Consider the following 16,702-nt stretch of genomic DNA (forward strand, 5'->3'; position numbering starts at 1 on the left):
GACATGGGACATCCTACAGCTCAGGCTGCTTGAGGGCTTTCACCCTTTAGAAAAGATTTGAGGCACCAATGAGTTTTAAGTGTTTTCAGGCCAAGCTGGGTCTGGCCATGGCTGGGCTGTGCCTTGGCCGTGAGCTCCAGCGAGGATGCAGCAGTGGCCACGGGCTCCATGGAGAGGGAAGGGCCAACAAACTCCTTCCTCACTGAGGCCACTGTGGCCACATGCAGCTTGTGGTGCTGCACAGCTCTGCCTGGAGCTGAAGCCCTGTCCAGAGCCAGGCTGGGGTGGTGCTGTGTGGGAGCTGGCTGGAGTTCCCTGGGTTTAGAGTCTTGCCATCACTCCTGGCAGCACCCACAGATTCACTGCTGCTGCTCCTGATTGTTCCTTTCTGTCCAAGAGAGAAAGAAAAAGCATCTCTGCAAAATCCAGGCTTGGACTTTGCTTAAAGCCTTTGAGTAGAGAGCCTTGTTTGAATGTAATTGCACCCCTGTTGCTACAATGGGAAAATACACTGTATTGCTCTTTCTTGGAAAGCACAGCTAGTATTTTCCCAGCCATTTGTGTATAAAGAAAGATAAACAGCTCTTTAGCGGGCAGAACAGTCTATCCCGGGTTTATTGACATTCATGGAGCAGACAAGGACAAACAGTTTGGTGAGCACAGGGGAGGGGGAGCAGCTGGGTTGGGGGGACTGGGCAGGAGGGACAGAGGGTGGGGGAGCCCTCTCAGGTGCTGAGCCTGGCGAGTCCATCTGCTGACCCCAGACCCGCAGGCACTGCTGCATCCCCGTGGGCCCCCAGCAGCCTGCAGGATGCACTCACCACCTCACTCTTCCTCTCACTCCTCCCCATAAATAAAAAACGGGTCTAGCTAATTTAGTTCCAGCTTCACACGCAATAGCGCCGTAGATAGATTTTTAAAGAGCTTGTCTGAAAGTAATAATTCATGGGGAGATCAAAAGGCTGTGGTTTAATCTGGGGTCTGTCTGATACCATAAACCTTGCAGAGTGCTAAGAATTCAATGAGCAGCATCAAAAGCCTGCTCAACATGAAAGCCACCCAATTTTCTGTCTGTAAAGCTGGCGTGGCTCACAATGGGTGCTGAGGAGTGGGAAGATGTTTATCTTCTCTGCAGAGCTTGGGTGACAGAGCCACACACAGTCCTCCAACTTCAGCATCCCAAAAGAGGTGCCTGGACTCCGTTAACATCTCACTTGCTCCCTGCATGTCCCCAGCTGTATAAAGAAATCAAAGTTCTAATTAGATGCCTAATTACATGGCCTAGGTAGATTTCAGGCTGCTTGGCATTGTCTTTTCCTCCCCATCCACGAATCAGAGTCTGTATTGATTGGCAAAAGCAACGTGACAAAGTGGTGGATTTCAAACAGGGACTGCAAGAAATATGGAGTATCAAAATGCTGTGTTTGGAAGCTAAAAATGGTGCTTAAAACGGGGGCAGGAAGGATGAGTGCTGTAAACAAAGGTCTCCAGAGTAGAAGGGCTCTGCCATGCTTCTGTCAGCTAAAGCAACATTTAAAAGTCAGTGTTTAATTTTTAACACAAATGGAGGTGAGCTCAGGCTGCAGACACCTGCAGGGTTTTTCTCCAGAGATCCTGATCCCACCGAGGTTAATGTGATTATGCAAATGAGTGAGGTATAATTGCGTTCCTGCCGCCCATCTGGCCCTCCCTGCAGCTCCTGGGTGATTTGGTATTCCCGGTGCAGCGCAGTGCTGACACACAAGGGCACCAGGGATGTCACTGCTTGGTGTTTGCTGCAGGTGCCACCTCCCCATCAGACCTCTGCAGCAGAGTCCTGCTGGACCAGGCACGGCCAATGCATCAGGAAAACTCTTCCCAACTCCAAATTAACAGTCTGGGTGTAGTCCAGAGGATTGAATTCCACTTGTCCTCTCCCAGGGGATGCTCCTGACAGAGCCAGGATCCTGCCTGGCATCCCAGCTACTGCACCAAGTCCTTCCCAAAATGTTTTTTCTCAGCAGAATAAAACAAATTCCCACCTCCCTCAGCAGTTGGGATTAAACCAACCCCTGACATTTTCCTGTCAGACACTGACTCCCACACTCTGTCCCAGGTACCCCCAGTACTCTCTCAAACTCGGGTTTCTCTTCCCCCCAGTACGAATTCAAAGCCAAGAACATTAAGAAGAAGAAGGTGAGCATCATCGTGTCCGTGGACGGGGTGAAGGTGATCCTGCGCAAGAAGCAGAAGGTGAGGCTGCTCCAGCCCAGGGACAGTCACACTGCCAACCACAACTGGCCTTTTCTTAAAAAACACCCCGGATTTGCACAAGAAAACACTTCCATCCAACTAATAACACCTTGCTGGAAAGAGAGTGGGAATATTACACTGTGGGAAGAGGATTTTTTTTCTATCCAAAGAATTTATCTCTCAGGGGATATATTTTTTTCTTGCTAATACCAGAAAGCTTTTTCCAGGCTGCCTGGTCTGAGCACCCCTCAGCTCTTTGCCCCACTGTCCTTTCCACCAAGTCACTGAATCCAGATCTCCTAAGCCCCTGCTCCAAGCCTTCTTCCCCAAAACGTCTAGCTCTTCTGCATATTTGATGTTATAAATTAATCTTAGGGACCATTTTCAGCCCTGAAGGCTGTGATCAGATATGATAAATGATTTTTAAAAATCTATTTTTATCTGAGATGCTGTTGAAACAGTCATGGCTCATCTAATCACACTGCAGTCTGGATTGTGGCTTGGGACAAAAGCACTGTTCCCCAGGTTTCCTGCCCTTCAGTTTGGTGGAGTTTCACCTGATTTACTTTATTTTTGTCTCTGCTTACAGAGAAAGGAGTGGACCTGGGACGAGAGCAAGATGGTGGTGATGCATGATCCTGTGTACAGGTACATGGCAGGGGATTCAACCAGGGAGGGCCAGGCAGCCCTGGGGGATCCATGCCCTCCTCCCACCTGCTGAGACCCCTCCACCAAGGCTTTCCAAAGGAGCATCTAAAATTAACAAGGGTACAAAGTTACTGCTGCTGGAGAATCCTTTTCATACATTTTGGAGAGGAGATGAACTGATCTCGCTTTGAAGCTGGTTCTGCTTTGAACAGGGTTAGGCTGGGTGACCCTGGAGATGCTTCAACCTGGATTTCTCTCTGATTCTGCCTCTGAAGACAGGCTTCCCATGGTTTTCCTTCAGAGCATGGCTCTCCCAGTGCTTCTGAAGTAGGGCCTTACTCTAAGGTGTAAGAGCTCACTGGGAATTAACCCTTACAGACATGGCAAGAAAGCACTGACTTTCCACAGCACCTTCCATGGGATACTGAGGTATTCCAGAGACCACAAGCCCCACCCAGAGGTTGACCTGAACATAAACCTGGTGCCTCAGGAGCCCCTGGGGATGGGAAGCGACCCCAGGGATGGTGCATGGCCTGAGGATGGGTTAAGAGCACAGGGTGCTCCAGGCTGTTGGATCTGCAAAGTGAATTGTTGTACCACAAGCCCACAGCCCCGAGAACTGGGATCCCCCAACTGGATTTTGGGATCAGAGCCCTTAGTGAGGAGATCAGGAACAGGGGATGTGCTGATGAATTATCTGTGCCCAGTTCTCACCTCTGGCTTTCTTAAAAGATCACTACAAGATGTGGTACATTGGCAGTAACTGCTCTAACTGCAAGTTCAACACCCAAAAAATTCCAGTGACAGAAAGAACAGAAGAAAAAAAGCATTTCAAGAATTCCTTTGGTTTCTTCTCTATTCAGAGCTGAGTTACTTGTCACATTTTCACCTAATTAAATCAAACATATCTAAAAATCTTCAAAATGTTTTGCAGTGCAAGGAGGAGAGGCAGCCTGAGCAGCAGAGAGAGGAATCCTTGGAGTGCACTCAGCATCCCTGGGAGAGGCTTTTGTGCTCTGGCACCTGCCCACTGCCAAGGAGGGACCTTCTGTGTCCCCAGGGGCAGGACAGCCACCACCATGCAGGCAGTTCTGCCTCGCTGGAGCCTGGGCAGGGGTTAATTGCTGGGGCTAAAAATAACCACTCTCTTTCCAAGACTATAGATTTTTCACTTTCCCACAGGAGCTTTAAAAAGCTTTTGCCTACTTCAGAAACCAGAAGGTTTTCCATCAAGCCTGAAACGCTCTCTAAATCCATCACCTCCTGCCTTGAAAATTGCAGGAGGGGCCATGCACCAGCACTGCCTCGTTCCTCCAGTCCTGGGGGCTGCAAACCAGCCCATCCTGGGGACACACAGGAGCAGAGGTGGTCTGGAGGGCAGAGACTCCCCATGGTTTAATTAATTCCCTTTGTCTCTCTCCCACCTAGAATTTTCTACGTCTCTCATGACTCGCAAGACCTGAAAATTTTCAGTTACATCGCACGGGACGGCGCAAACAACTCCTTCAGGTGCAACGTCTTCAAATCCAAGAAGAAGGTAGGATGCTCCTGGGGATGCACCCGCATCTCTGCGGGCTCAGAGGGTGCAGGTCCCTGGGGAGCCCCCGAGGCAGCGCCGGTGCTGGGTGTCCCCAGAACAGCGTGCCTGGTGCTTGTCCCCTCCTGCCCTCATTGCACACAGGGACAGGAGCCCCCAGATGCAGAGTGGGGGGCGCTGCTGGCACACCCAGCCCAGGAGGAGAGGCGGCAGTGCGGGTGGGACGCAGGGAGGGCTCGCGGTTCCCCCGCTGGCAGCTCCGGGTTTGCTCCGCAGAGCCAGGCCATGCGCGTGGTGCGCACCGTGGGACAGGCCTTCGAGGTGTGCCACAAGCTGAGCCTGCAGCACGCCCTGCAGAACGCCGACGGGCAGGCCGACGGTGCCAGCGACAAATCGGCCGAGGAGCAGCCGCTGGAAGGTGACTCAGGGCCCCCGAGGGGCCTGGGCGCGCCCCTCCCTAAGGCAGCGGTGCGGGGATGCTTCGGGGTGGGGACACGCGAGGTGGCACCTCCTTCATGGGTGAGAGCTTTGGGCCCTTCGGATGGGGAGCATGGGGAATCTGCCCTGCCTGCCCACTCCTACTGAGCGCTGGGGAGGGGCAGGCTGAGCCCCCTCATTCAGCGAGATGAGGGTCTGCAGCCCCTCGGTCGACCATTCCCTCTCTCCTGCCCCTTCACAGCATGCTGAGACTTGGCGCAAGTCCTGGCTCTTGTCCCTGAGCTTCCCCCAGCTTCCAGCTCCGTGCAGGGCCCCAGCTCTTACTGGGTCCTGGCAGGGAAAGGAGGCTCCCATTCATGTGTCCATCTTGTTTGAAGTTCACCAGATAAAGGGCTCCAAGATCACGGATGTGGACGAGGTTGGCATCGATCCTGGTGGCATCTGTGTGTCCGAGAGGGGACCCAGAGAGCTGCCAGGTGCCAGGGGGGACCTTGGCATGCTGAAAGCTGGTCAAGCCTCAAAGGAAAAGAATGGCCAGGTAATGGGGGGTGGGCTGGAGAACAGTTCATGTGCTCTGCTGCTGCTGAGGGGCCTCTGCTCAGGGGTCACTGTATCATGGCTTGATTTGGAGGTGCTTTCATGGAGACCCCATTGCAGCCCTCCCTCCTGGCTCCCTGCTCAGGACAGGCTGTTAGCTCCCAGTTCACCCGCAGCGAGGCCGTGTCCAGGGCTGGGGTGGGGGCTGAGGCGAGAGGCAGGGGTGGGGGCTGCAGTGCATGGCTGAGCAGGCTTCTCACCCCACCCAGGCTGGATTTCCGTGCCCTCAGTGCTGCTCTGCAGCAGTTGCTTGTTCGACTGCCGTGGCAGCGATCCCTGGCTGCCCTCCTGCTCCAGGCCAAGGGAGCAACGTCCCCAGGAGGCCCAGCCCTGGCAGTGCAGGCACCCACGGCACGTTCAGCTCGAGCAGCAGCTCCACCTTAATGAATGGGTGCTCCACAGAGCTCTGGGAGCACTTCCCGGAGAGGCCTGAATGGCATCGCTTCAGCTCACACAACAGTAACGCTCACAGGGCTGCCTGGAAACAGCTGCAGTGACAGGCACTCCCCGAATCCATGGGATTCGTTTGCGTGCCTGGAAAGGCTGGGCTTTCCTGTGCATTCCTTCTGGCACTGCCCAAGCAGGGGAGGGCAGCAGCAGGAAGGGCAGTGGCCGCAGGCACTGGCAAATGCTTCAGGCACCAGGACACCGCCCAGCCTGGGCAGCCGCAGCACGGAAAGGTGTGGAGTGTTTGGGTCACTCCCTGCTGTCTCCTTCCTGGGAGCCCTGGGGACCTGCCCTCCCCAAACACCGCCAAGGCAGCTCTGCCAGCTCTCTGGAAGGAGCCTCTCTGAAACACTGGGGATCCCACAGATGTGCAGAGCTCACAGCCCAGGGCTGTCCCTCAACACCCCCTCGGTGCCTCAAGCACAGGAGCTCCTCTGCTGCGCTGGGGTCAGCGCCGTGGGGACCCAAAATCCAAATCCCAGCCTGAGCCAGTCAATCCGCTCACCTGCCCATTTCTTTGTGCCCAGGATGCTGAAAACTGCTCCCTCCACCTGGCCAGCTCCCAGCAGCTGCTCAGCCCGGGCAGCCCCTGCTCCTCGGCCTCCATCACCCCGCTGGCCTCCCAGCACTGCCTCCAGCTGCTCCAGCAGCAGCTCCTCCAGCAGCAGCAGCAGACGCAGGTGGCTGTGGCCCAGGTACACGTCCTGCCCTCCCCTCAGGCGGCACCAGCCCTTCTCCTCCCCCGGGCCAGCGTCCAGCCGGGCTCGGTGGGAGCGGGCCGGCCCTCGCAGCAGTGCTGGCAGCGCTCCCGCTCGCAGCTCTCAGCAGAGTTCTCAGCATCGCTTGCAGCCCAGCTCGCAGCATTGCTTTCAGCGCCACGTGCAGCATCGCTTGCAGCACAGCTGAGCTCTCCCAGACACGGAGCTGGCTGCTCACACGGCCCCAGGCTGCTCTGGGAGTGTTGCAGGGCCCGGTAGAGCCCCCAACTCCCGTTTCACCCCATTTCATCCCGTTTTTGGAAACCATCCCACCCCCCAATGCAGCATCAGAGAGGGGAGCCCGGTGCCTCCCGTCTGGGCACATCCCCTGCGCGTTTCTCGTTGCCGGGGGGACAGCAGGACACCCCCCGCACCCCCGGGATGCCGCCGCATCCCCGCCCGCGGCCGGACCGGCTCGGGGGGACCGTTCGGGGGTGGCGCGGCGGGGCCGGCAGGGGGCGCTGTGGCGCCGCCGGTACCGGGCGCTCCCGGGGATGCTCCTCCCGTCCCGCATCGCCCGGTCCCGCATCGCCCCGTCCGAATCACCCCGTCCGCGTGACCCTGTTCGCATCTCCCGTCCCGTCTCGCAGGTGCAGCTGCTGAAGGACCAGCTGGCGGCCGAGACAGCGGCGCGGATCGAGGCGCAGGCCCGGGTGCGGCAGCTCCTGCTGACCAACCGCGACCTGCTGCAGCACGTCTCGCTGCTGGTGCGGCAGCTCACAGTGCTGGAGGCCCGGGAGGAGCACCGCGATGAGCATCGGCAGCCAGGTGAGGACAGTGACACACTCACTGGGGTTGTTTGGATGCTGGCATGCCCCCAGCTCCATCCCTCTGGGCAATCACTGCATTCATTGCAGTCACAGGAAGCAACTGGAGTGTTCCCAGTACCATCCCAGCAGGCTCTGGGGATCTGGGGCATTTCTGCACCCCTCACAGTGGAGGGCAGCAGCTGCTTTGGAGATCCCCAGTTTTTCACATGCCCCTTGTCCATCTCTCACAGCTGACCACTCCTTGCAAAACCTGTCCCTGGCCCAGTCCCTCTCCCTGAACCTGAAGAACCACTACAGCCTGGACGTCCACCTGCCGTCCACCTCCACCCCTGCCAGCATCCTGGGCAGCCCGGTGGCCCCCGGCTCGCTGCCTTCCCTGGGCCCCAGGGACTCCTACCTCAACCTCGTCAGCCTGGACAGGGGCAGCCACCGCTACAGCAGCAAGGAAGGGGACGAGTGTCTGGAGGGGCAGGAAGGGCTCAGCCGGCGCGTGGAGGGCTCCGAGGTCAGCGACTTCGCTCTGCCCAACGGGAGCGGCCGGCAGAAGGCGGAGGACACGGCCAGAGGGGACGAGGACAGGTAGAGTGTGCCACCTCTGTCTCCTGCCAGCTGCAGCGGGAACACCCTGAGTGCTGCAGGGAAGTAGTGGCCCATCACCTCCTCTCTCTGCTTTCCCTCCGCAGGCGGCAGCCGCCCATCCCCAAGCTCAACCCGCCTCCACCCATCCTGCGCAAAAGGTCAAGCAAGACCTCCCCGAGCCTGGAAGTGGAGGTGAAGCCCGAGAGCACTGCCCACCTGAGCCTACCTAGTGCCAGCATCTCCAGCCTCACCAGCATCACTGCCAGCTCCCTCACCCTCTTGGACCCTGAGGCAAGGACTCCTGCACGGAGTGCTGCCTCCAGCATGGAGCCCGGCCCTGCCGGGGGCTGCCAGCACACTCTGGGCAAGGACAGGACTGGAGAGAGTGGGCCAATGTCCCCCTTGGCCAGCATCCATGACCCAACAGCCAGCGAGGCCCTGGCCAAGGAGTTAGTGGCCCTGGGCAGCCCCACGGACAGCTCACTGCCCTTCTCCCCTGCAGATGACACCTGCTTGCACATCAGCTTCTCTGAAGATGAGCTGGACACTGCTTTGGGGCCCAGCAGAGTCCCCTCTTAGTGGGGCCACAAGAGGTGGTAGCTGGTGGCTGGCAGCCCCAGCAGCTCCATCCACAGCCCTGTGCTGGGATTGGGGGTCCCTGTGCCCAGGCTACGAGACAGGTCCCTGTCCTGTCCCTGTCCCACATAATGGCTTCCCACACCACCTACAGGGCCACCCCAGAGGATGTGACTGGCCAGCCCTGCCTCAGTCAGCACCAGCTCACACTGCTGTCACACTGCCATCCTGTCCCTGCTCACACAGCCAGGGATGCTCACAGCAGAGAATTCCCAGGGAGCTGCAGGGTGGAAGCCCTGGGCAGGGCATGGTGCAGCACTGTGGGACAAGAGGCTGTTCTGGTTCATCAGCTGCCACCCGTGGCAGCCTGAGCAGGGCCACACAGCACAGCCATGGTGCCACTCCCCTGCCCAGCTCCCCAGGGTGCCACCACGCTGGGTCTCTCCAGAGCTGCCAATGTCCACCAGCCCCACGCTGTGCCCAGCTCTGCTTTGGGGACAGCAGCCCCAGCACTGTGTCCCCACGCAGTGAAGCCACCACTGCCTCCATAGGTGCCTTTTTCCACTCCCCACATAGCTTGGGCCACCCCTCTGAGGCCACTGATGGGTGCAGGGCTGGCCATGGGAGCCTGCAGCAGGGGGGTGACCCCCTAAGGAAGGGTGCACCCCATGTCTTGGGGTCAGGGCAGAGAGCCCTCCCGTGCCCCCCGAGCTGCTGCTGGCTGCAGGCAGGAGGCTGCTCCTTGTGCTGATTTTAGGGTGTTACGGTGTGGTTTGGGTTTGGTCTCAGAAATGTGAGTGTCCTGGGAGGAGTTAAGGTTTAAGGAAGAAGCCAGTGGCAGGGTGATGCTCATCCACCTTGGTTGTTTGTCAGAGGATGTTGGGAAAGTGTCAGAGAGTCAAGTTGGGAAGTGTCAAGCAGAAATGGAGATTTGGAGCAGCTGTGCTGCCTGTCCCTGGCATGGTGCTGCTCCTACAGGGAGAGGGGGTGACAGGACACACACCCAGAGCCAGCCATGGCAGTGACAGAGCTGGGAGGGGGCTGGGGACCGGGCCGGGGGTTGTAAAGCTCAGCTGGGCTGTCCCATAGTGCAGTAGTGACAGCCCAGCCCCTCCATAGGACGCTGTGGTTTGGTAATGGACTTTTAAAGAAAAAAATAAACTGATTTGCAGAGCCAGTGCTGTGTCTCTGCCCCGTGGGGCCCGTGCACAGTGGGTCCTGAGCCTGTGGGGTGGACTGGAAACTCCCAGGTATTCCCAAAGAGGAAAGATTCCTGCTGGGAATGACTGCTGAGCCCCTGAGCTGCTCCCTGAGCAGCCCCTGCCAGGATGGGCAGCACCAGGCAGGGCCCTGCTTCCCACACACTCCTTTTGCTCTTTCCTGGTCCCATTTCTACTGCTGAAATAAATCCTGTCCACAGCACAGAGGATGGAGGGCAGGAGAATGCAGATGGCAAAGCCGGATGGGATGGGACCAGTGGCATGCCAGGGCACTGGGATCCCAAGGGCTGCCTGCAGTCAGGACAGGCAAGAGACCCCTGCCCTCTGCAGACTCCTGACCCTTGCAAGGAGAGGAAGGAAATCCAGGGGCAATTCAGCACAGAGACTCCAGAAGGGACAAGGACCCTGTGAGGTTGTTCCCCCGTGCAGGGCGGGAGGCCCAAATGGAGGGACCGAGCACCCAGAACCTCTGTGGGGTCTCCAGGCCACCTCTCCATCCCTCCATGGAGGGGGTGCAGCCTCAGCATGGCAGAGTGGGGAGCAGGGAGCCCCTTCCCCAGGCCCACTGCAGACATCTGCCGGGGGGCTGCCTGCGTGGGGAGGGGGCACTTCCAGCCCAGAGCCTTATTATGCTTCCTTCATGGGAAGAAACTTTTTCCTTTGCTGTCTGCTAAGCTGCTAGCAATCATCAGGCAGGCAGGTGGTAAAGATTCATATCCATCAAACAATGCCATTTAGTTTGTAACCTGTGACTAAATCTGGTGTTAGCTTTAATTTCAGAGTCTGCTTTAGGGCTCGCTTGTTAATCTCTATGCAAAGCAGATGAAATGAATATGCAGCATTTTGGATGTAATTGTACGGCTTCAATTCAGCACTATAATTTTCCAAACAGGATCTTGCAATCAAGCTTCTATTCATTAGTGTATAAACAATTTAGTTTCTCAGCTCTCCAGTATGCCAATCATCTCAATGGAGTGAGCATCTCCGACAGAAAGAGGAGGAAAGTTTCCTTTGTGTAACAGAGGTAAAAGTTGCTCCATACTTCAGACAATTCCCACCCAGCAAATCCAGACCATTCCAACAGAAGTGGACGGTTCCTCATGCCCCCACAACACTGACCAGCTGCAAACACTACTTAGGGGAGTGATGCTCCAGTGATCTCCCAGCTCATGTAGCCCCAGGCCCTTCAGGAATTCTGCATGTGAGACCTCCGCAGAAGAGCCCAGATCCCACAGGACCAGGCTGCCTGGAAAGGTGCAAACATGCAGCTCCTCAGCACACCCCAGTGATGCTCAGGGCTCCCCGACTGCCCACGACTCAGGGGAGGGGGATGGCCACCCCTCCATGTCCCCATCCCCCTGACACCGTACACCCCACACCAGCTCAGCCTTCCAGGACAGAGCCCTGGGGACATCCCACACCTGGGGCCAGTGGCAGCTCCCCCATGGAGGACAGGGCCGGGGTGACACAGGAGTGGGTGCGGGGCAGGTGTTGATCTCCGGGGCTCAGCACCCTCACGGCCGGTGCTCTCCTCAGCAGGGACCTGAGGGTGCAGCGAGCGCCTCCGGTCCCTGCCTGCATCCCCATCCTCATCCCCATCCCCATCTTCATCCCCATCCCCATCCCATCCCCATCCCCATCCCCATTCCCATCCCCATCCCCGCGCACCCATCGCCCTCCCGGGCGGTGAGGGGGGACCAGCCCAGAGCCACGACAAAGGGAAGCGCCGTCGGCGGAGCCGCTCAGCGCGGTCTCCGTTTCCAAATGAATATCGACAGCGCTAATTACAGGCCGCCATGCAGACAGCTTATTAGCTTGTCACAAAAAGACGGTATTGAACTCGGAGCCCGCGGTATTCACGGAGCGCAGCAAGACGCTCCCCAGACAGCACAGCGAACCAGGCAGGCGAACAACCTCCAGCAAAACTAATTACTTCCTGATTGTCTACGGCCACCCACTGGGTATAATAGTATAGACTAAATTTGGCATATACATAACTAAGCACTCGGCACCAATTTGGTGTACAATAATCATCCTCTGTGTTGCATAATTAAAATCTGATCACTTGGAATAATTATTTCATATTCCCAGTATCGGGTGAAGATTGCATAATGTGGCAGAAGTGTGAGCCTGGCGGGGGAACGATCCACTTCCACAGGCGTGAGCCGCCAGGGAAGGACATCCCGGCTCCAGGCAGGGTGTGAGACCCGCTCGGCCCCGGCTGCCTCCGCCGTGCCCGCGGCCCTGCGCGGCCTCAGGCTGTCGGTCAGCACCGGCTGCGGTGGAGCTGCAATCCCCTTATCCCTGCTCTCCGCAGCAGGAGCACGGCCCCGGTGGGGCAGGACTGTACCCGGCAGGACAGGCTGTCCTGGTGTCCCCACGCAAGCACTCTCCCCATTGACCTTTCCAGCCTGGCTGCTGCCCCGCTGCCCGCCCGGCCGGGATGCTCATCGCCCCGCTCCATTGTGCTCGTACATCTGCTAAAAGCATTTGGAAAGACACGGCAATAAAAAATAAAAATCAAGTGGAACGTGTGTGTCTAATCCATTAACTTCCTCCGGCGGCTCCCCGGGGAGCCGGCGAGGAGCAGAAAGAATACGTGGATATTGCACGCGCCCTGGCACCTTGTCCCCGGGCCAGCCCCGCCGCTGGCCGCTGCCACGGGCTCATAAATCACTGCGGGCGACAGCGTTTCACAGCTCGCTTCCCAGCCAGGATATGGCCATTCCTGCTGATTACACGGCCGGCGCGCGGGGGAAGCTGCATCTCCCACTTCCAGGAAGGGAGGATCCGCAAGGAAAACGCATTGATAAAAAGAAGAACGAAATCAGCTTTGTTCACGTTGCGAATCTCCCATTGTTCCTGCTGCGGCCGTCAGCCCTCGCTGGAGAAAGTATTTCCTCAGCGATAAATCTCCTGGGCTCCTTGCAGCCCTCGCCTTGGCACCAGACTCTCCTCAGCTTGTTTTGAAAGAAAAAGCACTTTTGGCTACAGGCCCCCTGTGGGGTGCACTGGGCAATTCGTGGTGTGAGTTTGGGGTGAGGGACAGCCCTGGGGCAGGGGACAGTGGCCTGGTGCCCATCCCAGGGGTCTCTGGCCTGTGTCCCCAGTCAGGGGACATGCACTGCCACTCCCAAAAGCTCCACTCCCTTCCCACAGCACCCGGCACGAGCCGGGGAAAGTGAGTCTGACCGGGGCCACGCTAATCCCAGCGCTGAAACGCGGAGCTGGCAGTGGCCAAGCACTTGGAATACGGGAGTCAGGCTGACAGTTGTACAAGAAAAATAGATCAAGTTTCCAAGAAAATAGAGCCGAGTTGATCTGATTTTCATCAGCATCTTCAGCCGCCTTTCGGGAAGCCCCAGCCTGCTCCTCATTCCTCCTCTCCGCTTTACAAACCACTTAATTCCTTGTTGCTTTGGAAACCCTCACAAAGACCCTCTGCATCCCCCCAAAATAACGAGCAACAGATGCTGCTTTGACCTCAGCAACTTCCTGGAAACATACATTTGTCAAAATAAAAATAAAAAGATTAATGTGAGGAAGGCTTTTAAATTATAAGGAAACAGCAGACAGAGCCTGGCCTCGCACGCCGAGCCCGCGGCCTGTGGAGAGATCTGGGAATGGGCAGGGAGAGGCTGTGGGACCACGGGTCCCTGTGCTCCAGGGGCTTGGGGACACAGAAGGGCAGGGTCTGGCAGTGCTGCCCACAGCCAGGGACACCAGGAGCAGGCTCAGTTCTCCTCCTTCCCTCATTTCTTGTTTTATAGGAGTAACTTGTCTCTTCTACAGAGCCTTAAAGCCCTTTGCCCATCCCGCAGGGGAGGAGATGGGCACACGACAGGTCACCAGGAACTTTTGGGTTATGAGCACTTGGACACCAGTGGGTTTCACCCTCCCACTCCAGCTGCAGCCACCTGGCACATCCTGGGGACAGAGCTCATGCACAGGCACTTCCCAACAGCACCTGAGATGCCCAACAAGGGCTCCTGGCAGGACATGTGACAGCCACACTGGTGTGTGACACAGCCTGACCCAGAGCACAACCTACCCCACCAAAACCCAGCACCCACAGCACTCACCAGAGCTGCAGGCAGGGAGGCTCCACGTGCTCCACACAGGGGAAGGCCCTTTTCCCTCCCAGCTTTATGGAATCAGCCAAAAATGAGCTGCTGGGAAGGGCCTCTTCCTTGGCCTGGTGGGAGGTGGGCTGGGGGTTTGTGCACCTGGGGTGGGAGGGTCATGGGCACATTGGGCATTCCCACGCCCATCCTGATCCAGGAGGTGGCAGTGGGGAGAGGACCCAAAAAATGACTTTCCATCACGTTAATGAGGGACAAGAAAATGCCGGTGAGCTCTTTGGTGCTGGCAGGTGCATGCGGGCACTGCCAGCTCCCAACAGAGGTGCCAGGGTCCTCCTGTGCCAAGGGATAATGGGAGCTATGCTGGAACGTGGGCACTGTCAGCCCTGCTGGCAGGATGAGCCGAGGACAGAGGCTGAGCCCCGGCTGCCTCCAGCTCCCACACTGCCCACCCCAACTCTGCCCTGCAGGTTCCAGCTGGCAGCACCTCTGCACTGCCAGAGCCTGGAGCTAGTGCTAAACTGGGAAATGGAGCCCATGTGCTGAGTTCCAGGGAGGAGAAGAGCCATTAGAGGGGCACACACCAAATAATTGATGCTTGGCACAGAGCATCACACAAAGCCGTGCCCACAGCCCAGCACAGCCAGGGGCGGAGTGGCTCTCTCAGGGAGCTGCAGGGACACTGTCCCCTCTGCTCTGGCTGCCTCTCTCCTGGCTCCTGGGTGCTCCAGGGGAACTGCAGCACCAGGGGCACGCCGGCAGCATGGCATCACCTGTGACCCTGGCATCACCTGCCAGCCTGGCATCGCCTGTGGCATAGCTGCAGTCCCCAAGGGACTGGACAAATGCCACAGCTCCTTATGCAGGTCCCACCTTCACGCTGTCCACGGGGCCACCACACCTGCACCACAGTCACCCCAGGTGTCTGTGCTCTGCTTGGGCCGTGGGGCTCCCCAGGGGTGCTGAGCCAGGGCACCTGCCCAGGGCATCGCACCCTCCTTGTGTCACCTCTGGGAGCCCCTGGGGACACTTGGTGGCTGGCCCCAGCTCACAGCCCCAGCAATGAGTGCTGTGCATGCAGGGGCTGCCGGAGGGCTTGGAGCAGCCCTGCCCTGGCCCCGCAGCACCGGGATTCCAGACCCACCAGTTTCCTCTGCCCTTTCCACTGAACCAACCCGTGGAAAGTTTTATAAACTTGAGGAAACGCAAGTCAAAGCACAAGAAGCCCAAAGCTGAGCTGAAGTGTGACCTCAGCAACCTCCCCTTTGTCCAGCCCGGGACCTCACTGTCATCTGTCAGCATTTGCTGAATCTCCTCCTTCGGGGACACTCCAGGCTCTTCCGCAGGAGCGGGGCCTCCCCACAGCCCTGCTCCTCTAATGACTCTGTTATCTCTTGTTATCTCTGTCACTTCCACCTCTGCTTCCCTCCACCAGCAGACTGGTGATACCCCCCCCTCCAGCCTGGCAGTCCCAAAGGAGCAGCATTCCAGCCTGCACTTCCCAAACCCCTCATGGATGGATTCATCCCGCTGGTCTGGGCTGTGGGATGGGGCTGACCCTTTGCTTGGTGGGGCAGTGGCTGGGATGAAGGTTTGATAGAGCAGCTCAAGCAGCACTACAGGTCACAGCTGAGCAGCATTCTGTGGATGCTACTCCCATCCCATCCCATCCCACACCATCCCACTCCTGCTCCAGACGTGATGGAAGGGAGGTAGAACCTGGCAGAACGGGGCCCAGGGGAAGATGGAGCAGTTTGCTGTCTGAAGCATGAACCTGCCTGGCTGATGAGAGGGCACTGACAGGCAGGGAGGGTTTGGTGCAAAGGAAGGAAATGGAAGAATTAAATCCACAGAACTTCCCTGCTTTTGTTCTCTCTCCCGCCCCCGCTCTTCTCCTTGGCCGCTCGCTCTTCTTGCTGGATGTGTATGGCTTGATACTACCCAAGCAAGCTGGAAACAGGGTATATCAGCTGAAAGCAATTTACTTTGAAATCCAGCTGCCAGATTTTCCTTCATTTGTTTACTTTTAAATGCTTTTTTAAAAGCCAAAGTACACAAGGCAGCCAAATTGCTGACATGTGTGCCGGGCCGGTACCCCGCAAATGCTGCATTCTTTCATGTCCTCCTGGGCTCAAATCCACTCATGTTTATTTAAAATATGTAGAACACTTCAGCACTATTAAGGACCATGTTTTATAGTAAATGGAAAAAGATTTCCTCGCAGGCCAAGGGGAGAGGAAAAGAATCACTTCAATTCAGTTTTGTTCCGACAGCACTTTGCCTGCCCACCAGGGCCCAGCCACCCACATCCCAGCGACGGGCTCGGCCCAGCGCCAGGAGCCGGGAGCTTGGGCTGCTCCAGGTGCTCTGGAAACACTGCAGACAGGTGGACACAGAGCTCCAGCAGTGCTTGTGGGGCTCTCTTCCCCCAGATCCACAGGGCAGGTGGCCTGCGGTGGCAGAAAGAAACACCAAGATGGGGCTTGAAGTTCTCGAGGTTCTCCACAGCTCCAGAGTCCTGGTTTAACACAGGATTTCACCTGTGGACGTGGATGTGAAAGCTACAGGTGAGATACCAACCTGTGTGACTCCAGCTACAACCCCAGGGCAAAAAAGGAGAGGAAATAGCAGTGACCAGGCAGGAACAGCCTGCCAGGGACACCGAGAGGGAGCAGACTCAGTCTCAGCAGAGAATGAGACACCACAGGCTTCTCCAGATGACAAGGACTTACACACCCTCCCAAAAGTAGGATACAGATGAAAATGTAAAATACGTAAAATACAGATGAAAATAGCAAATACGTATTTTAAGGTCAAC

General features: G+C 57.3%; 1 protein-coding gene across 1 annotated transcript in view; it reads left to right on the top strand.

The window, feature by feature from the left end:
* Window positions 1-9,759, top strand: part of LOC121362475 (carboxyl-terminal PDZ ligand of neuronal nitric oxide synthase protein-like) — a 28,244-nt gene extending 18,485 nt beyond the window's left edge. The window contains exons 3-11 of the mRNA XM_041484001.1: window positions 2,140-2,232; window positions 2,822-2,880; window positions 4,309-4,417; window positions 4,694-4,835; window positions 5,233-5,393; window positions 6,427-6,594; window positions 7,248-7,425; window positions 7,658-8,006; window positions 8,111-9,759. Coding sequence (XP_041339935.1) covers window positions 2,140-2,232; window positions 2,822-2,880; window positions 4,309-4,417; window positions 4,694-4,835; window positions 5,233-5,393; window positions 6,427-6,594; window positions 7,248-7,425; window positions 7,658-8,006; window positions 8,111-8,585 — 1,734 coding nt within the window. The 3' untranslated portion in view covers window positions 8,586-9,759. The remainder of the gene's footprint in view (window positions 1-2,139; window positions 2,233-2,821; window positions 2,881-4,308; window positions 4,418-4,693; window positions 4,836-5,232; window positions 5,394-6,426; window positions 6,595-7,247; window positions 7,426-7,657; window positions 8,007-8,110) is intronic.
* Window positions 9,760-16,702: the final 6,943 nt, after the last annotated feature.

The sequence above is a fragment of the Pyrgilauda ruficollis genome, unplaced genomic scaffold (assembly GCF_017590135.1).
Source record: "Pyrgilauda ruficollis isolate IOZ18807 unplaced genomic scaffold, ASM1759013v1 scaffold62, whole genome shotgun sequence".
Classification (NCBI taxonomy): domain Eukaryota; kingdom Metazoa; phylum Chordata; class Aves; order Passeriformes; family Passeridae; genus Pyrgilauda; species Pyrgilauda ruficollis.